The 21,941-nt window shown below is 33.5% G+C and overlaps 2 protein-coding genes across 4 annotated transcripts; both read left to right on the top strand.

The window, feature by feature from the left end:
- Nucleotides 1-3,775: 3,775 nt before the first annotated feature.
- Nucleotides 3,776-5,335, top strand: LOC108992239. Its single transcript, XM_018966733.2, has one exon. The coding sequence runs from the start codon at nucleotides 4,218-4,220 to the stop codon at nucleotides 4,722-4,724; it is 507 nt and encodes a 168-aa protein (XP_018822278.1). The 5' UTR covers nucleotides 3,776-4,217; the 3' UTR covers nucleotides 4,725-5,335.
- A 4,654-nt stretch (nucleotides 5,336-9,989) lies between these two features.
- On the top strand, nucleotides 9,990-14,305 carry LOC108992243. Of its 3 annotated transcripts, XR_001996292.2 has the most exons (7): nucleotides 9,991-10,627; nucleotides 12,686-12,736; nucleotides 12,834-12,896; nucleotides 12,998-13,066; nucleotides 13,218-13,797; nucleotides 13,886-13,915; nucleotides 14,085-14,305. XR_001996292.2 is itself a non-coding variant. In XM_018966738.2 (5 exons), exons 1-5 carry the CDS (start codon nucleotides 10,292-10,294, stop codon nucleotides 13,470-13,472), a joined length of 774 nt encoding a protein of 257 aa, XP_018822283.1. In that variant the 5' UTR covers nucleotides 9,990-10,291; the 3' UTR covers nucleotides 13,473-14,305. The 3 variants fall into 3 exon arrangements, 1 of the variants encoding a protein (XP_018822283.1); XR_001996291.2 differs by having other exon boundaries at nucleotides 13,218-13,915; XM_018966738.2 differs by having other exon boundaries at nucleotides 9,990-10,627; nucleotides 13,218-14,305.
- Nucleotides 14,306-21,941: the final 7,636 nt, after the last annotated feature.

Below are 21,941 nucleotides of genomic sequence, written 5' to 3'. Positions count from 1 at the left end.
ATAAAGCAGAAATTAAAATAACAAGTTCTAGACCTTTTAAAGAACACAAGTCTGAAATGTAAATAACTGAAATTATGCAAACGGGGCGTTTAATAAATTCAACGAAACGGTGCGGTTTGGGTGAAACGGTGAGCTCCATTTCCAGCTGCTGCTGTGCGTTTTGATACTCATTTCCAGGTTGCTGCTGTGCGTTTTGATATCAGGTTCTACTTCACTTGACTTCTCGAACTCATCACTTCAGTTCTATCTTGTCTTCGCGTCTGTCTTCGGTGCCCTGTAACCCTAACTCCCTTCCATACATCTCCTTCCCCCTAGCCTCATAACAAATAACCCTTTGTTTTCTTTCTTATTTCTAGAGGAAGGTGTAATAGAATATAGAGTAGAAAATGTACAAATCACCTGAGAAATAAGTTACAAATGAAAATGAAAGAAAAATCAAAATAAGAGACTGAGAAGAAGTAAAAGAAGAAGTGATGGGGAAATAAGAAGGAGAGAACACAGTGTAATGAGACAAAGATTACACAAAAAGAAGTTTGGGAGGAAATTTATCGACAAGCACTCTGTGAACAAAAAAACAAGGGGCTTCGGTGGAGAGGAATTTTTTTCTCAATAGACAGACATATGCTATATGTAATGGAAGAGCTATGTGGCAAAAACTCATTGGTGGATGTTATTTGAGGAAAAGCAGATGGACCGCTGAAAGTTTCTCTAGAGGGAAAAGAGTGCGCAAAAAATAACCACTGTATTTTTTTTTTTTTATAGGTTATTCGTTTCAGGGCCGGAACTGACAAATGAAGTCCACTGGATTAATGCAGGCCCACCAGCCAATCAAGGGGATGGGCTGCTTTAGCCATAGGAGAAATGGGCCCCAGGTACTGCCAATAAATTTTTTGAGCTTTGATACGAACCCACGTATTTGAGGTTGAACAAGAGTAATATACACATTTCAGTACTTGTTATATATGCTAAGACCACAATAATCTTAATTTGTTGAAAGAACGTAACATTTATCGTAATACTTGGAAAAATGCCCACCAAAAAAAAACTAAACATATTGGCTTGGTTACGAGGTTCAAGGGGGTCTCCTCTTTACTCTATATATATCCATCGATGATCATCATTCAGGTATGTTAACAGAACCCCTACTTTCTACTATAAAGATTGAACAATACATTTGATTTAGACATCGGATGCATTTCTACACCCTTCACGTTTCTTTGGTTGCAGGTCAGAGCCAGTGGGAGTGCGAAATACACGTTCAAAGCATGTGTTTTCCTTTCAATAATCTTTTCTTCTTTTCTAAAAACAAAAAGATGGTCTTTCAAGTTTCAACCCATTGGATTCCCCGAATTCCCTTTTTACAATTCATCTCTCTTTTACAATTGGAAAAATATATGCATCTGCCCCACACCGGCACACACTCAACCTATTGAGTGTAAAAAAAAAAAAAAAAGTGATGTGAAATGTGTGCCGGTGTGGGGCAGATGCATAGCATTTCCCTTTACAATTATTCGCCGTTCTGTAAGACCATATTGCATGTCATTAGCCTTTTCTCCTCTTTTTTTTTTTTTCTCTTCTTACCAATTATAGAAAATATTTTATTGAACAATTATTACTCCTCTTATATATATATATACACACACTAAGTGAAAGCAACATGCAATGCACGTTTACTTAGTTTATATTTAATTTTTTATTAATAAAGACGTAATATTTTTTATTAATTAAATAACGATGTAATGTTTATATAATTTATAAATAATTACACGTTATGATATATTATAAAAGAAGAACATTAATATAAACTATAACTTGGTCCTATAAATAAACATCACCCATAATTTTATGAAAGTTATTTGAGATAATTTTGATTCAAGGATGACGATCCATCATTTTCTTCATTTTGCATTGCCTCAATAGAGAGGACATTAAAATGCCTATGTTTTTTCTCCTTCAATTTCTCTAGATCTACATAAACTTGAATCTTCCAAATTTTTTTTAAATAATTTATCCATAACGCTTTTGATATATGGTGGATGTTCCTATAAAATAAATTTTGAATAGCTTTACATAATTAATAAAAACCCAATTTCTTTTTTAATTAACTCATTATAACCAAACTCAATTTTTGAATACAAATTTTAAAAGATACCTCTCCAACATGTTCCATTAACTCAACTGCTGGACAACTAAATACCTCTTCTGCTACTTTACCAAATATAGTAGGAGCTAGCTTTCCAAAATTATCATCCAGTTCAACATATGCCCTAGCACTTTACATGTATTGAATATATTATTTTCAATTTGAATAGTGTTAAATTCTAAATTAAATTAGATATCAATTATAAATTAAAATTGTAAGATTCATTCCGTGGTTTGCAAACTTCTTGGCTTTTGCAATATATACAAACAAAGCTTTTATTGTATTTATATCCAGTTCATTTATTACAATGATACTTTTAATTATCAAATTATTATTATCCGCCCTTAAAATTCATAAATGAAGAATAATATAAGAAAATTAAATATACAGGTAAATTACATAAATCACATAATTAACTATAATATAAATGCATTGATATGTAATTGTTAATTTGCGAAAATTATCATTGCTTCATTTTTGCTGCCTTGGGAAGAAGATTATTGATTTTAAAGGTACTTAACGTATGTGATGACAGAGACAATCTTTTTTTGAAATTGATATCAATATTAATGCAAGTATATACAATATGGAAAAACATCAAAACTGCTTAATTATTATAAATACCTTTATATGATCCAACAGATATTTTTATTCCAAGTATTATTGGTTTATCTTCAATAATTTTTGATATTTTCTGACATTCGTCGTGGACAAATCGACCTCACATAGTCAAACATATGAGATTCAAGCTATAAAATTGATATAATTAAAAGAATTAATATAATTATCCTAAATTAATATTGGAATTCAATTTTAAAAGAAATGAGAAGTTATAAGAATTTTTTACCTTTTATTAATAACATATATATCTTGGATTGTTGTTGGTCCAAATGTTGGGAAAAGAGATCGATCAATGTGGCATGTGATTCGTGTCAATTGGTTTCTTATTGTATCTAAATTATTAAGATTTACACATATGATGCAAATATTCAAATGAATCAAAATACAATATTTAATGAAGTTTAATTTAAATATGACGATCGATCCATAATAACTTACATACGCCCGTTATATTCATAGTATACGGACGAATTTAGATGAATGACATTAATTTTAATGAAAAAATAAATAAAAATCGTTAAAACAAGATTTGTGTTTGATTGCTTAGTACTTAAATAATTATTAAATGGAAGGGTACCTACGTACATGAACTGACTTGCTTGCCCTTTCATTATATATATATGGAAATTATAGTAGATCGAGTAAATTATTATAAAATATTTTTATAAATAAGGTCATCAAATAATTATTGATCGAGCCGTATGTTGTTTGTTCTTAATTGGACATAATTAAATAGACAGAAATATGAGAGATCGATTGAGGGCTCCCGATCAGTACTACTGTAATATTAATCCGATCATGATAAATTAAAACCAACGTCTGTACGCATCGACGATATTAGTCTTTTAAAAAGAGACGATATTTAGACTAACAATATTAATTTTAATAAAAAAAAATTATTAAAACAAGATTTACCGTTAATAATCGCTTTATATATATAAAAAGATGAATGACCGAATAACATGTGAATTTCCTTTGGAATAATAGTGGAAATGGGCATAATGGTACAAACAAATTGTCTCTCCTTTCATTTTACTTTTTAAGTTTTAGGACAATATTGGATGTAGCCCTATTTGTAGGGCTTTAATAGTCAAAGATGGGGGGAGCAAGGCAATTGCGTAGAAGCAGAACTGCAGCCAGGGCCCAGGGCAATCACTAGTGGTCGTGGAAGATTCGCACCTGCCTCGGATAGATAAGCTATTAACTAGCACTGCATTGCTGTCCTATAACTCAACACTGATCCTCCACACAGTCTCTGCACATTTGATATTACTTTTCTCTCTTTTTCTCCTACCCTAGCTCTCTGACCTCCAAATCTTTACCTGTTTTTCTTTCTGAAGCCTTTAAAATCTTTTTTTTTTTTTGGTTCTTGTAAACAATTTCCTTCCTTCCAAACCCTTTCCTTCTGTATTTTTGTTTTTGTAAGTCAAATTTATTTCTGGGTTTCAGTATAATGGGTGGTTTGGCAGTTCTGAAACCCCAAGATTGTCTTAAGGAGTCTTTCTCTCCAACTCACATGAAGAAGCCACGAAACGCTTACCCTAACCGTGTTAACCGTACACAATCTAATCGCAGGAAAATAAGCCCTACGCGGCCGAGCTCCTCCCCGGCTCTGAGCCGAACCGTGGTCCAGAAAGCGCCGTCCAATAACCTCATCATGGGCCAGGTCAAGATCCTTAAACGCGGCGAAAATCTGAGCCAAGCAGATAAGGAGAGCCTTGAAGAGGTGGATCTGGGGTCTACGGAGCGACTGGGTCCAGATCCGGTCTCTATCCCGAATCGGGTCCGACTGACGACCGACTCCAACGTAGTCGCTGGGTTCTATGCCGGGGCGTCGGTGTTTGCGGAATCTCCGCCACCTAGTTCGCTACCTTTACCGGCTTTCTTCTTGAGGAAGTGTGTACCCGTAAAGATCGAAGATGTCGCTAGCGACTTGCGTAGGATTCTACGGCTCGATTAGAGTAACGTGGTCGTGGTCGTGGTCGTGGTCGGATGGTTTGGCATCAACCGTTGATGTGGAGTAGTTGTTTGGGTTTTTTGATTCTCGACCTTGCCTTACTTTTTTATCAAGGCGAAAGTTGAGTTTGTGACCCAGAAGCAGTCATGGTATTTAAGTAGTTTAAGACCTTTCTTTCAGGAAAGGTTTCTAATCAGACATTGATGTATATCTTCAGCTTTTATTGGGATTGGTTGGTGGGGCTTGGAGCTGGATGGCGACAATGATGTCTGGGTTTTTCCCCTTTTTCGTCAATTTGTATTTTTTTTTCGGGTGGTTGTTCATAGATTGATGTTTAATCTGTGTATGCCTAGTTTACAGGTTTTTGTTAAATATAGGTTTGTGTAATTTACAGGTTTGTGTTAAAACTTGTCCGTCTAATTTATAAGGTTGGTGTTAAGTTAGGGTTGTAACTCTGTATAATTTACCGGTTTGTGTAGTATGTTTGTTATTTGTATCGGATTCCTGTAAAAGTTTCTGAAAATTTAGTAGCTTTGACGTGGAGCTCTCAATTTGTATCGTAGACTGCCTAATTGATTGAGTGGACGCTTTTGACGTACCCTGTTTTGTATGAACTTGTTTATATTACAATCTATGAGAAAAGGCATGCCAGATCCGAGGTTCATATTACAATCCTAAAACTTTCTATCTAAAATTGGTGCGTTAGAACTTGAAGTTTGAATATGTAGGGTTAAGGTTGTTTCCTTGTGCCTCCTGCATCGATCCTGAAATCTAATGGCATCCTCACTTGATTCGATTATGCAAATGCAAAATCATAATTTGCATAAAATCTCATGATTTTGCTTCTGATTAAATTATTTATCTATTAGGCAGAATAATAATAATTTAATAATATTTTTCTTGATTTATTTATTTTTAATATTTTACAATTTTACCAATTATACTTCATATTATAATTAACATATGATTGCTAGAGATAAAAATATTAATTATAATTAACATATAATTAGTAAATACAAATGGTAAAATCCTAATTAATAAGTAGAAGATGCACGAGGGAGGTAGCATTTTGAAAGAAAATTGTAGAAAAAGATTGAGATCAACATTGTGGTGGTTTTAAGAAACTGGTTTTAGAAAATTATTACCTAAAACAGTGTAATTTCTGAAAACTCAAAAATAATTTTTACATTAATTATTTTATTTTCCATGCAATTAAAGTGCAAATAGGGTGTTTATAAGGGAATAAATAATTGCTTTTGGTCTAGTTACAAGAAACACCAAATATGAGCCAATGACTTATTTTACTATAGCTAAAAGTCATTTTTGTTTACATTTACATAATTTAATACAACAAATTTTTATGCTCTATTAGCCAAATTTCTCATTTTATTTATATTTGCATAATCTAATGAGATTGCTCTTAACACGTCCAAGGATTTATTTGGATAGAGAAACAATTTGATATTAAAATTCTTAAAATTTAACTTTTTTAAATTTTAAAATAATAATAATATTAAAAATTAATTTTTAATAATATTTTATTCGATTCATTTAAAATTATATTCATCTCATAGCACTGTAGAAATGATCATGGGAAAAAAGATGTGATCCTGAAATTTATCAGAGCTTTGGTGCATGGTCATTCCTCTTGTTACTTGTGTGCCATGGTTTATGAGATTGTTTGATAGTTTTTGCGGGTCTGCGCATCTCTCTCATTCTTTGAATCCCCGCTGTCTTGCCTATAACCTCCTCCCGATTGTAAATATGATATTAATATGCGAGAATTATAATTTTTCAGTTAATTATATTTTTTTCATTAGCATTTCCAAGTATTAGTAAGACATGATAGTTTCGATGGAGATTGATTCGTTCGTTCGGGGTGACTTGGCAAAAAGCTAAGAAAAGAAAACAAGCAAGTATTTAAAGAACTTTCTGTTCAAGAAAAGCTTCTCCGTCCACTTCATTTTCGTTCTATTTAAAATATTTCATACGGTTATAAATATTAGTTAGAAAATGTGGTCTTATTTATTGTAATTTATGAGAGGGTGGCTGTCCATTTATTGGTTCCTAGCGACGGAATTAATGATAGTAAAGGTGAAGAGCGTGAATTGCATGGGCAGGTGGGGTTGTAGCTCTAGTGTTTTGGGCAAATGTCGAAAGCTGAAACAGTTGGGTATCGTAAGCTTAGCCTCAACCTTTCCTTTCCTTTCCTTCCCTTGGTGCATCCATTTTTTTAAAAGTTCTGATAAATGAATGGCAAGTTGCTGACATTGTTCTGGTTGTAAATGTCCTTGAAAATAAAATATGAGTGTGGCTATTACTAATTACAAAGGGATGGTCCATCCGTAATGAGTACATGAATTCCCTTTGGTAGCCTCACTTATGGTTCCAAAGTGCAGGGTTTGGTCCCACGCCTTTTTAGGCATAGTTTGTTTTTAGAAAATATTTCATCTCACCTCATCATTACAATTTTTTTAAATTTTTATACAAAATAAAATAAATAATTCAATATTTTTAAATTTTAAAATAAAAATAATATTAAAAAATATATTTTAATAATATTTTAGTAAACTTTTAATTTTAATTTCAACTCATCTAATTTCATCTCATTTTTAATAACAAACCAACCCGTGTTATACCTGTTCCATCCATATTCAGGTAAATAAGTTTGGTTTCACCAACTAATGATGTTTTTATAATAAATAATGTACAATGATATAACTGAATTCCATGAAATCACAACGTACGGCTCTTATGGCGAATTCTGATGAAAATTACCCACAATGTCATTGGGAGAAGTTCAGTGCATTTCCCAACCTCAGATGCCCGGCCGTACACTACTTTTTTTTTTTTAATTTTTAATTTTTATTTTTTATTTATGAAACGGTGCACGAAATTACTCCTTTATTGTCAATAATCAAATTAAAAATTATACCCTATATTTTAAGTAAGATAAAGTGTCGATTGATCGTAAACTTATTCAATCTGAAGGTTTTGATTTGTCCAAATATTAATTACTCACATAATAACCATCTCGAGAATGGCCATATCTTGTTAATACTTTATAATTAAAAAGAAGCTTTAGCTCAATAATTTCAATTTGGAGAGAATTTGTCTTTCCTATGTGGTCCATTGGAGTCACGGATTCCTTAAATATTGCACCACACGGCCCTCTCTATGTGGAGTCGTGGACCGTGGCTCCGCTACCATTAGTGGGGGCCCCACTGAACTGATCCTCTTCTATTCTTTAATCCCAACAAAAGAAAATAAGTCTAAAAACTAAAACAAAAAAAATTTAGGTTGTGTTTGAATGTTGAAGTGAGTTGAGTTGAGATAATAAAATATTATTAGAATATTATTTTTTAATATTATTATTATTTTAAGATTTGAAAAAGTTGAATTGTTTATTATATTTTGTATTGAAATTTAAAAAAATTGTAACGATGAGTTGAGATAAGTTTGGTAACCAAACTCACCCTAAAAGGAGTTATGATCAGCTACGGTTCTGTACTTTTACGGTTCACCTCCTCAAATAAAACAGTTCCACGTCGTAAAGCTTTGGTTTCCTCAAAAAAAAAAATTGACTCAGTCCGAATACTACTTCACAATCAACAGTGAAGTCTGAAACGTGTGCTCGCCGAAAGAGCAACCTTGCTACGCACGCTAGCTCTTAATCATGCTGCCTACCGTACCTTTCGTTCGCGTAACGAGCTTCAAACATGCGAAGCACGTGCATAAGACCCCTATGTTTTTCAGGTTAATTTTAATTTTTTAATTAAATTATTCTAATCATAGATTAATAAGAGAACAAAATAAAAATAAAGTCTAATTTGGTTACCAACATGAGATTCTCAAATTTGTTAAATTTTTACAAAAAATATAATAAACAATTTTATATTTTTAAATTTAAAAATAAAAATAATATTTTAATAATATTTTATTCAATTTTTATTTTCATATATGTAACCAAACGAGATCTAAATGTGGTGTGTGATGTGTGAAGATGATAAATTAAATTTTTTCATTTTCTATTTAAACTTCATTGAAGGAATATATACTTATAATCTATAAAAAAATTAAAAAAATAAACTTATTATTTTTTTACAACATATGACAACTTAGGATTTTTCATTTCTATCATTTTATTTAAAAAAACACATATTGATATATGTTTTTTAAATAGAATAATAAAAATGATAAATTATATATAAGTGTGTATTGTGAAAATGATAAGAAGCAATAACGAAGAAATTCAATCATCCAATCTCAAATGCTTAATAAATATAATAAAACTCAATTCATATTTATATAAATTTCTCTAAAATATTCATGCCCTGAGCAATAATATTGATCATGCTGTTCCTTTATTGATTAGTGGAAGTTTAGAGATCGAATGCGTTAAGATCACATACAACCCTTTAGATGTTTTACCTTTACATAAAAATGGTAAATGTCGCATATTTCTATTGAGATAATTTATTTTTTTATTTTATGGATAATGACAAAATTATTGCTTAATTTTAAACAAACTTCTAAATGAAGAAAATACAAGTTCAGTAAGACCCAAAAATTTGGACGAGAAATAATATCTAATTTGCATTTAATATTTACTTTCTCAATACAAAGCAACTTTAACTATTTTGAACGTTTTTTTTTTGTTCTTGTATAAATTATTTTAGGGACCCGACTGTGGAGGATTGAATCCAAATCAGAATCCTATTGTAAATAATGATCGATTGTTTGAATATTTGTCCCAACCTTATTGGCATACACCAAATCACATTCTCAATTCTCGCCAACTAGCCAACTCAAAAATGTATCATTCATACAATTACCAGATTTAGCAAATTTAAAATCAATAAATGCAATGAGGATTGGGTTTTCTCGTGAATGGAAAATAAGAAAGTACCATTTATTTCGGGGGAAAAAATTAATAGATATGTTTTAATGCCTTTTCAGATGTAGTTAGAAATGATTTATTATATTTTATTTATAAATTTATTATTTAATATTTAATATTATATTATAAAATAATAAAAAAATAATAAAAATTGAAATGATAAATAGAATTTGTCGTTATCAATACCAATCGATGTTCGCTAATCGGTTTACGTCGTTACGAAGCCCTAGCCAGACGAAGCATTGCATTACCCCAACTAAAAATAAAAATTGTCAGTTCCACGTCTGAATGTGGTGGACCCACGCTCACACCTCATAAACGCCCTTGAAAAAAAAGGATGAAAAAGAAAAGTTAAAAAAAGTAGTCGGACTGAGACCCACACCCACCCTAACAACGAAGACGAACAAAAACGAATAACTGGAATCTACTCCACCTTCGCCACCACACCAGACATACATAATGCTATGCTCCGCTTCTCCCATATATATATTATATATGTATACCCCCTCTCTCTCTCCCCCTATTTCCTTTTAACTTTTATCTCATCCTCTTCCGCCCCTCCCTCCCCTTCACTCTCTCTCTCTCTCTAGATTAACGCCTCTCTTTCTCAGAGACGCGCATAAAACAATCTCTCTCTCGAAGACTCTTCGTTTCTTGACGGTGCGAGAAAATGGTCAAGGTAGAGTGGGTGAGGACGGCGATGACTGACGATACCTTGGTGGCCGAGCTCCTGGTGCGTCTCAAGCAGTCTCAAGCTGCGTCTTCTTCTCACAAATCTTGGCCTAGAGCGGTCATACCGCTCAGATGGGGGCTGAGGCAACCACGTTCGAGGCCGGTTGCTTTCAGATGTGACACCGTTCCGCGGAGGAAAGAAGCTGATTCGAGGAGATGTAGCCCCACCACACCTCTCTCCTGGAGCGGCGGCGGTTCCCCTTCCGCAACTGCCGACGGCTTTGAGGAGTCTAACGTCAACGCCAGCTTTTATTTTCCCGCCTTCAGATCCAAGGTGTTCTCTCTGAATATATCTGTTTTTTTTCTCTTTTTTCTTCGTATTATTTCTTCTCCTCTTCCACGACCTTCAGTTTCGTATTTTGGCTGCTGGCTCCCTGATCTGTAACGTGTCATACTCGATTTGTTTGACGAGAACACCCTTGGACAGTGTTAATTTGCGTCTGAAGAATGGTGGAGCTAAAGGGTGAGGGTGGGGTGGTCGCTTGTCTGTCGACGAGAAACCTCTTCAGATGGCATTTTTGGGTCATTTTACCAATTTGACCTTATTTTATCGTCTTATTTACTCGGTGTATTTTGTCAGTGTCGAAATCGATGTCGCTTGCCCATCATGCGATCGTTTTCTTTCCCCGTCTGGCCAAAATACCTTGCGTCAAAAACAAGGTCAAATCTGCAAACATAAGTGCTTTAGTTCCCCTTTACTAGCGGTGTTGTGTTTCAATCTCCGATCTAGTGGCGACGAGTAGTCGGCTGTTAAAATTCCAGAGGATTGCCATTATCTCTGGTCACGTGAGGTGAGCCAGATGTGAGAGAGGAAACACAACTTCACGTTTTCTTCTCGCCTCTTATCCCGTCACCTATCTTTCTTGATGGCATTCGATTTGACCAAATTATCCTTTCAAAAAATGGCCATTGGTCATTCGTCCCGGAAGCTTCATTCAGAGGATCTTTCCTTGTCGCTTTTTGGATGAAAATGCCACTATATTGTCAAAAAAACTTTCTATCCTGCACGAGGGCCTTTTTGTCAATTGGAGCATGGTTTGGTTAGGTGGACCCGACCCTATCTACAGGGAGTTGGGGCCAGGTGGGGTAGTCACATAGAGAGGGAGAGAGCAGTGGGCTGTTTCAAGTTTTTTTTTTTTTATTTTGGCTGCTAATGGGAAGATAGATAGGAGTGGGTTCGGTTATAGTTTGGCGCTGTTTGAATTTTGATCATGTTGGGACTTGGATGAGAACGAGAGAGGAAGTATCAGATGTGGCGTGGGTGGCATGATATTTGATTTTGAGTCACGCCCTCTGACGCTATCAGCGCCACTCTTTATACGGTGTCGTCTTAGATTCTCCCCCAAATATAAAGTAAAAAATAAAAATAAAGAGAGTAATGTAAGGCACTGGTTTTAGGTCGCGGGGTGTAGAGGAGCGGATGGGAGGAGGGCGTGTTGGACGTTTGTGGGCCGTTGATTAATTTCGGAGATGTCAGCAAGCTAAGTGGGAGCCGAGATTGGGTAAAAAGGGCAATGCATGTGAGCGAGTCACGTGAGTTTAAATATATTGAAAAGAAAGGATTGTAACGTTGACACGTTGCACCGCGTGTCGGCTCTCGCGATGATGACGATATTCTTTTATCTTTTGAGTTGCTGGTCTAGACGCACGGCTTCCAATTCCATTCTCATTACCGACTAATAACTCAGATAATTCAGAGTCAGAGGCTTGTTGTTCCTTTTTCCATAGTGGGCCCAGCTCCCCTCCTAACCTTCCAACTACCCGTGCTTTTGTTCTTCTTTAAACGCATTTGATGCCCCTTTATTATTTTATTAGTGTTATTTCCTTATTTTTCTGTTGATTTATATATGTAATTACAAAATTTTCTTGTATTTTTGTCTTATTTTTTGTTTATTGTATTTGTCTGAGAAATCAACAAAAGTCTTCTATTCCTATCGCTAAAAGAAACGTTAAAGCACGACTGTGTAAACTCATGTTGCTAGCTTTTAGGATTAGGATTGGGGTATGTATTATGTAGTGCCGTCCTTGTGTAATAAGCTGTCGCCACTTGCCATGTTAACTCGTGTTTGTTGCTTCATTTTTTTGCTTGCGTTGCGGAGACCCATGAGTCGGATTGCAACAATGAGCTCCTGTAATTCTCGTATCGGCATCACTGCAATGGTTAATTACTCTTGTTTGAGTCGGACTTGGCGGCAGTACTAGTTTTCATGTTTTTGCATGAATGGGTTTATTGGAATCAGGCAGTGTGTGCGTGCCGTTGCAGGACTCGCTTTTCTTATCCTTGAGTACGATGATTCCACTGATGTGTGTTGCACGAATATTTTATTTTCAGGGTACTGCCGCAAATGAATCCACCGCTACCAAAAGGTCAAGAAGAAAAAAGGTAAAATCCATGTTATTAAATATCCTATTACATCTGCCAAATATTCTCATGAAACTTTAAAGGTGTTCTGATCCGAAGTGCATCTCAAATTCTATAGACATTTGCCGAACTTAAAGACGAGGAGAATTCCCTATTGAAGGAAAGGATATATTTGAAAAAGGTGTGTTCTTGCTGCGTCTTACTGACTTTCTATATTTCGTAATTTATACCCTACTTTGTTAATATAACTATTTTAAAAATTAATCTTGCATCACGGAACAGGAGTTGGCAACATTACGTGCAACTTTCATGGAACAGAAAGCTAGAAACGAGAGCTTTAAGAGAATGAAGGTTAGGTGACCTTTCTGTGTGTATATATCATAAATGTACAAATTTGCCAAACAATATAGCAAAAAACTAACGGAAAATGTTTCTATATAACCTTATGTTTCGATCGCTCTCCTTTTGAATCTTCTGAGAACCACCTCTGTATGTTTTGCAGTTTGACTTGGTTTTGCATTCTGCAAAGAATCCGAGTGCAACTTTTGACGGACAGGAGAACGCAGTTCTCAGAGAACCCTTTCAGGCCACTGCTCCTTGCCATAATTTTCGAAGATTACGAGAAGATTCCCCAAATGATGATACCATGCAATCAGAACCTTGCACGACCGACAAGGCCACTTCCTCTACAAGGGACAGCAGCTGCTTTCTGCCCGATCTAAATATGATGCCATCCGAGGAGGATTCTAGTCCTTAGATAGAGGATGATCTGCGGACTACATGCCGACTGTTTTTCTTCTCCTTCCTAGGGGATCTGGTTTGATTAGACTATTACACGGTCTCTATTTTTACTGAAAACATGATCTTCTGGTACATGGCGCATGGCCAATTAAGGAGAACTTGGTGGATGTAACTGTAAAAACTTGGACGAAGTTGCACAGGGCAGCTAGGATTGAAACTCGTCCCAGCTTTACTTCTTGAAATGTGAAAGAAGTTGAGAGTCTTGGAGAAAGGGGTTTTGAGGGTGGTAGTGTAGCCAGTCCTAGCCATTAAGACTCTCCCAGTATTCTCAATTGCGGCAGGTTCTTGCCCTCAAAAACTAATTGGGGTAAATCATCGTTACTTGTCGTTTCAGAATTATGTTGACATAATTTTTGTCATTCTTTGTAGGCAACACGCTGTTGGATTTTCCTGTTGAAGGTAACTTGAAAAACCAATAACCGTTGTGTTCTTGTTCACTCAGTATTTTTTGGTTCTCATGTCGAGAGGTTGTTGTTGTTATATGAAATTGCTTTATTTGGAGCAGATCTGACCATACATTTTGTATATATGCTTATGTTAATTTAACGATTGACTTTTTTTTCAAAAGTCTGCTAGCAAACATCGGGCTGTCACCGCCGGTTGGTTTCGGAGAAGCATTATTGGTCTTGACGAGTGATTGAAGGCGTCAAGAAAGGGGGGCGACTTTGTCAACCCGATAAGATCATATTGTTAGAGACTTGAGACTTTATTTGTCTATGCTCGGCTGTAGTTCCAGTTTTTTCACCAGGTCATATTCGGAATCCATTTTCGTAAAATCTCTCTCTTTAATTGACGAATTCAACAAATGCAGAAAAATGCTAATGATTTTGACTGGAGAAGTGGTTTTTGAGTTTGTTTGAAGTTGCTGTAATTTTTTTTTCTCAAACATATAAATTCCCTTTCCTATAAAAATTGATGACTCGAAGAAAAGCTTTCCTTTCCATACAAGTACGAGTAACAAAGAAAAGATTTTGGGCCTTCTTGGGTCCACATAGGATTTGGGCTGGGCATTTACCGGAGTTGAGGCCCGATAATTGGTTACAACTTGCACGAATATGTCTTTATAATTTTCGTCCTGAAAATTTCTCTCCTTATTATTGTAAAAGTAATGCTAAGTATAAATTTTAGATAAACAAGTTTTGTATAAGTTATTTATAAAAATATGAGTTAATTAATAAAAAATGATTTTTTTTTTTTTTTAAAATTTTTCAAGATGAGATTAACTTTTTAATAAAGACTTGCGCTGACTTATCTAATTAGAATTTATACAAATCATTTGTCTTAGGGGCTGTAAGGTGATGTACCCGTTGAATGTGCGGGCAAATACTCAATTATGTGATCACGTATTATGCTATTGTTGGAAGTTGCTGATGAGACGTAACCGGGGCTGTTTGGGTTAAAGAGATTATGACCCTCCGACTCGGGGATTAGGAAAATTAAAACAGTAAGCTACGCTGTTGGTATATATGTGGCAAAAGGGTTAAACCCTTTTTTATAAATCACAATTTCAGGCACACCAGTCAAACAAAATTGGTACGATGGTTAAATGGAATTTGTCCATTAAAATTTCTTATATGAGCCGAGAAAAAGGTATTGGGTTCATTCTTCTTTTAAATAGAATGTTCTTAGACAAAAAACATTAAAAAAAGCATTCATTAAAGAATAGATTAAAGTTAGAAAATGAGGGAGTGTCGAATGTCCATTCCCGATGATGATGATGATGATCGCAAGTGTGGCGGGTTTGTTTGGGGAGTAAGATGAGATGTAAATTTGTGTAGTAAGATAGTTTGAGTTTAATATTTTTTGAATTTTGGGAAAAGAAAGAAAAAGTTGAATAATAAATATTATAAAGTTTAAATATTATAATAATATAATTGTATAATATTTTTTTTTGGTTGAGGATTTGAATAAGTTTGAATTGTTTTTTGTTTTTTATTTTTTATTTGAAAGTTTAAAAAATTGTAATTATTAGTTTGAAAATTTTATATTTAACTTATGTCTAGAAATAAGAAAGAATGAGATAAAATGAAATCAGATCAAAATTTTATGTATTATCTAATGCCCCCAAACGTGTAAGTGTTTACAAATGCGCCACTCTAAAATCCTGTCAGACATGGAACACGAAAAAGGGCAGAAATCGGAATATATTGATCTGGCTCGGGCTCGGGCTCATTCACGTCCTTCACTTTAAGACTTGAGTCCAGTACATGCAAAGAAAATTAACGAGAAAGCTGTTGGGCCTTATTGGATCATAAGAACATGGGCTGCTCATTTATGGGCCTCGCTTGTCTATTTTTCACTTAGATATTTCTACGGATAAATAAGAAAAGTGTGAGTATAATTGAAGGATGGAGTGTTGTGAAAGCGAAGAGCGTGGAATGCATATTTATCATTTTTGTAAAGATGCTAAATGGATTGATTATATGGCATTATTGAGTATATAATCTTTTGACAGTGGCCGTGGGTGATTGATTGGTCTTATCATTCTTAATGTCTGACGATAAGATTTATATACCAATGTTTTGGATCTTAGTATATAGCAATGTTTCGCCAATGATCATGACTTGTTTGTAGAGAGTTTGATCTTTTTGCCAAGTAAGAAAGAGATCTATAATCAAGTCTCTTTTTCTTTTCTTTGGAGGTTTATGTTGTTCTTAATGGAAAGGCATATTAATGAAGGAGCTAGCTAGCTAGGAGATAAGTTTAACCCTTTAATTTCTTCACTGGTACTTGGAATTTGGTCACTCTCGGAATCCTACTTTGGAGAGAATAGAGATGGTCACATCCAACGTCGTACTGGAAATTCATATCATTACCAAAAAAATGAATGTGGAAAACGTGAGTCCGGTAACAAATATCTTTCCGAAAATGATCCTGAAACCCATACTACTGTTTTTTGTTTTTTAAGGACCGTTTGGGTTGGGAAGGATTTCAATTTTTTTAAATTTTTATTTAAAACATAATAATGAATTTAAATTTTTTAAATAATAATAATATTTTATTCAATTCATCTAAAATCATTTCATTTCATCTCTCAATACAAATAAGTCAAAATCTATAAAATAATAATACTGCTTTTTTAAGCTAAAAAGATTAAAAAAATCACTTAAAAATAATAATTGACCGACCGTATCTTATTATAATATATCTAATTATAAAACTTTTTTTTATTATTGTATTGAAATTTTTATTTTTTATAATAAACCGTGGCATTTTGTCTATGGACAAAATGGAGCAGAGTAGGAAGTTTGTGGACGTAAAAGATAAACGTGGTCATATTTGGTCCACGAAAACTTCGAATTCTTATTACACTGCTCCAACTAATACTATACCCCTGACATTCACATTTTGTGTACAAGATTCTGCCGTCTCATGCTACTGTACCAACCCTCCGTCTCAATTTTTTTTTTTAAACAAGTTAAGTTCTTTAAACAGAAAAGTGATATATAAGTAGAGGGTATGATTCCGCAACAATTGCCTTAAAAAAATAGAAAATAGTACTAAATACATGAAGAGTGGATAGGGTTTATTTGGGATCAATATTTTGATCATTACCCCCGTTCTACAAGAGGAAGCCATCTTATATAAAGACGAAAACTATCGCTTGAAACGGTAGTTCCTCTGCTAGAAGCGATGGTGGTGGTGGGTGCACTGTCGCATATTATCTAGAACGGATTTTTTGAGAGATTCACTATCCTCTTACAAGATCACTCGTTAGAAAAAGCGGTAACATAGAGTAGTTAAAATCCAAACCGAGTCAGCGACAGCAGACCAACACAGGCAGTGGCGGCGCGTGCAAGACACGCGCCACCTGAGGAGATGAACAAACGAGTAGATCTAAAGAATCTGAGGCCTCTGAATCCGGTGGGGCTACGCGTGGCCTTCCGTCTCAACCTTCTGTTCATATATGACAAATACTTTAATTATTATATAAAAAATAAATTTATAAATTTATATGATTTGATATGTTAAATTATAAAATAAATTCAATAAATCATATAAAATAATATCTTTATTTTTATATAATAAATTTTTATCACTTCCTTCACAGACCTAAACTTCAATAGAGAGAGAGAGAGAGAGAGAGAGAAGGTGCGTGTACCATCAAATCATGTAAGAAAAAAATTTATACAATCTTCTATTATTTACATAATCTTCACATATTATATATATTTTTATTTTTTTATTAAATATTAAATATATAAATAATAAATATAAAAATTCAATTATTAAAAAAAAAACTCAAAAAATATTTTAAAACAATATTAAAATTTAAAAAATTATGATATGTAAAAATTAGAAAAATTGTGTAGCATTATTCATCGTGTAAATGAGAAGCATGCCCCCAACTACAGTAGTTTGTGTACGGGAATTCTCATGTCTAAGTTTGTTTTAAAAAAATATCTCATCTCATTTAATAATTATAATTTTTTTAATTTTTAATATAAAATAAAATAAAAAATTTAATTTTTTTACAATTTAAAAATAAAAATAATATTAAAAAATATATTTTAATTTTAATTCATGTTATCTTATGTTATTTACAAAAACAAAGAAGGCTTTCCTCGAGTAAATATCTCCGTATACATGGACAAAGTGGTCGCCATCAGAAATTACGCATCATGCAAATAGGAAATATGCCTCGCACGAATTCTCAGTTCCTGAGTAGACTAATCTCATGTCACTATCGGAATTTACACATCGTGTAAAAAGGGTAATATGTCTCGTCTATAGTAACTCTGCACATGAATTCTCAGTTTTCCTTTAAGTATATTGATTGGTCTCTATCAGAATTTACTGCAGAAAAAATATTGAGAGAGACACGTGAAAAACAGAGAGAGAAAGTAAATGGGTGTGACATCACAGAAGAATTACAAACAGAACACAACCATCAAAGCTAGCCAATGCCTCACCCTATCAGATGGACTCTTTGTTGCCTTTTTCCTCTACCATCACGTCACCTACATTGGGACGGTGTGACAGTTAGGTGCCCCCACTTCTTTATTCTGGTGGCTGTCACAATTCTCAAGCCTAGCTAAGAGCATTCACGTCGGATACTTTAATTTTTTTTTTAATTTTAGTTAAAAAATACATTTTTTATAATTTTATCTTAAATTTTATTTATTTTAAAAAAAAAATTCTATATCTCATTTCTTATTTTTTCTCAATTTTATTAAAATAATATTCTTCTATTTTTTCTTTATTATTTTTTTTCTCACTTCTATTTACAAACTTAACTACTTAATATTTTTTCTTATATTTTGAACTATTACTATAGTGAATATTTTAAACAAAAATTTAAATTATTTTTTTACGGATTTGATAATATTTTTAAAATTATTATTTTTATATTTTAGTAATTATTTAAATTATTATTTAAGACTATAATAAATATGGATATAAGAAAAAATGTAATTGATTAGAAGAAGAATGTATTTTATTTATTAGAATAAAATATTAATAAAAGATGATTTAGGAGATGAATATTAGTTTTCTACATTTAAGAGATCACTGTTCATCCCCTAAACTAAAATCTTAAAATAGGGAATGGTTTTTGAGCTTTTTTTCTAAATTATTTTCTATAATTTAAGGATAACTGTGACATGAGAATGCGGATGGGATGCTCTAAGCTGAATTTCCCAAACCCCCACCAATTTCGCTCAGCTTACTCTCGTTGCCTGTCTGTTGGGAATGTAATTTCATGGTTTTGAAACTTCATCTGAGAGAGAGAGAGAGAGAGAGGGTTTTTAGAGACCAGTAGGAAATTGAGAATGAAAGGTCATTGTTGTGTTCTTTTTTGGATTCTTTGTAATGGGTGGGGGTGGGGTGTGTTTAGTTGGTAGAGGCCAGAGGGAGAGGCAGGCCAAGAGCAAAGAGAGATAAGTACCGGCTGTGTGGTCCAGGAAAGAAGTAGACGTTCCAAGTGCTTTTGTGGTCCATGAAAGGAAACAAGACAAAAATTGCCTAACTCGAGAGGGAAAAAAAAGGTGGGGGAGCAAAAGAACACCGGATCCGATGAGGATGTGATAAGTATGTTTGGACATCAAACTATTTCATACATCCAAACATAAATTTTAATATATTTTATACATTTAAATACATCTCAATATAATTTACAAAATATTATTATTCACATATTAACTCGTATAATTTGATAGATCACCTCAACCCATCCTTGCTATTTTTGAACCCATAACACAACGGGTCTTCTCCTATCTCAAATTAATGATGTCATTTTATCAGTACAATTTCTACATGCTTGATGTAAACCGTGATGGAATATTTTGAATTGAACATATTCAAACCAATTGCATGTCCCTATTATACACCATCAGTGCAATTATTTGCCAAAATTCCCTCTCCACGATCACCTCCAAATTGATACCATTTTTCTTTTGCGTGTATGACCATGTTAGTCATAAGTGCGCCTTAAATAGCATATATCGAGACGACACACAAGTTTTTTTTTTTTTGATAAAAAAAAAAAGCCTTCAATATACTTTCGTTTTTTTGTTCTGTCCTTACAGTGTGTTGAAAGGATCTTACATGAAAGATAAAAAAGTTTTCAAGCGTTATGGATAAGGCGATCACATCGGTAGGTGTGGGCCAGCGGCCCATTGTCACGCCTAATGGGGGAGGACTGAGACGGTTCAACGATTAATGCAATGGAACATTGGGAGGGGTTTTTGACAATTCAATCACTTTTGATTGGCTATATAATATATACACGCACATACACATAAAGTTTCGGATTAGTACGGTTTGTCCATTTTTTCATGCAAGGGGAAAGAGCATAGAAAAGCCAAGCTTTGCCTTGTTCTATTCGGCCCCCCCCCCTCACACTCGCTAAAATATAAAGAGTCCAAACTATTCCATTCCATTCCATTTAAACACTCAATGAGTTAGGCTTGGCTTTCAATCCAATCAAATGAATGATAACTTTGAACGTGATTCCTTTGAAGTTGTCGCTAAAATACAAATTTGATGCATACCTAAACTTGTATGATTGACGTGATAATTTCGTACTATTATGTGTGAAAAAAAAATAAAAAATAAAAAGATTTACAAAATGATGTATATTAATACATAAGAGTTCTTATACTTTATTGTTAGCTCGTAAATATAGCTATATGTAGATAAATAGATCCACTATTAATCCCTAATTGATAGGGAAAATAAAAAATAAAATAAAATTTAACATAAATCATATATAAATTGGTTTAAGAACAGCGAAAAAACAAACCCATCTGGATAAATTGGTTTATGTGTTAGGCATTTTTGGTATCAGTCAATAATTATCGAATGGGTAGGCTTGGTCAATGCAATTGCCTACTTTGTTTTTTTTTTTTTATTTTTTTTTATTTTTATGAATGCAATTGGTTACCTTTATCTCGCATAAAGGAAAAGTAATCACTCAGACACTCCTTCCATAATCCATCTGGTAGGTAGTTTCTTTATTCCAAAAGCATACATTTTCAAGGTAATCATGTTTGGACTTTTCACAGCTTATCTTTTAATATATATATTTTTTTTTTTGAAAAAAAAATCATCCGTTAAAGTAAGGGATGAGATGATTGAAGAGTTTCATTTATTGACCTAAACAAGTGGGAAACTACACGATTGGGGGAAGAAAAAAAGAACATAAAAAAGTAAGATAATGAGAGGAATGAATAGGATCAAGATTGGCTCCCTGGCCCAATGTAGCTATCATGTCCTTGAAAAAAACCGAAAAGACATCAACACGTGGATGTTGATATTGATTTTTTTAATAATAATCTTAAAAAAGAACCTCCACTAATAATTTAGAGTCGGTTTAAATTAAGAGATGAGTTAAGATCACCTTCTTACTATTCATAAATTTTAATTTATAAATTTTACTATTATTTATAAATCATCTCAATGCATCTCATTTAATCTTTTAATCTAAACGAAACTTTAAAGTCGAACATGTAAACATGACAATAATAAAAATCCATATTCAATAAAAACGATGACAAAATAAATGAATATATTTAAATAAGACAAAAAAAAAAAAATTAAACAGCAAAACACGAGTACGGAATTTGGATGCAACTTCTAATACCTTGTCCTCATTGGTCACAATAAAAGGAATTCAAAATATGAATGAATCAATGCTTCCACAAAGGAGAACAACATTGTCTAGGCTCTACCACATTAACTTTCCCAAGTCTTACACGTGCAATATTTACACAACACACACACGCAAGTCCCTACTAAATCCCAAAGTGGACAATATAAATATTATTTGTAGAATTGGTACCCAATAAGACAAAGACAAGGACGAACCTTAGATCTAGACTTTTCCCACACCCATGCTTACAGAACAATATAATTAACCCCAACCTACCAAATACAAATCACATTCAAACAATACCTTATCATAGTGGGAAAGACCCACTAATTA

Source organism: Juglans regia, chromosome 11 (assembly GCF_001411555.2).
Source record: "Juglans regia cultivar Chandler chromosome 11, Walnut 2.0, whole genome shotgun sequence".
Taxonomy (NCBI): Eukaryota; Viridiplantae; Streptophyta; class Magnoliopsida; order Fagales; family Juglandaceae; genus Juglans; species Juglans regia.
This window is presented reverse-complemented; position numbering and strand designations above follow the sequence as displayed.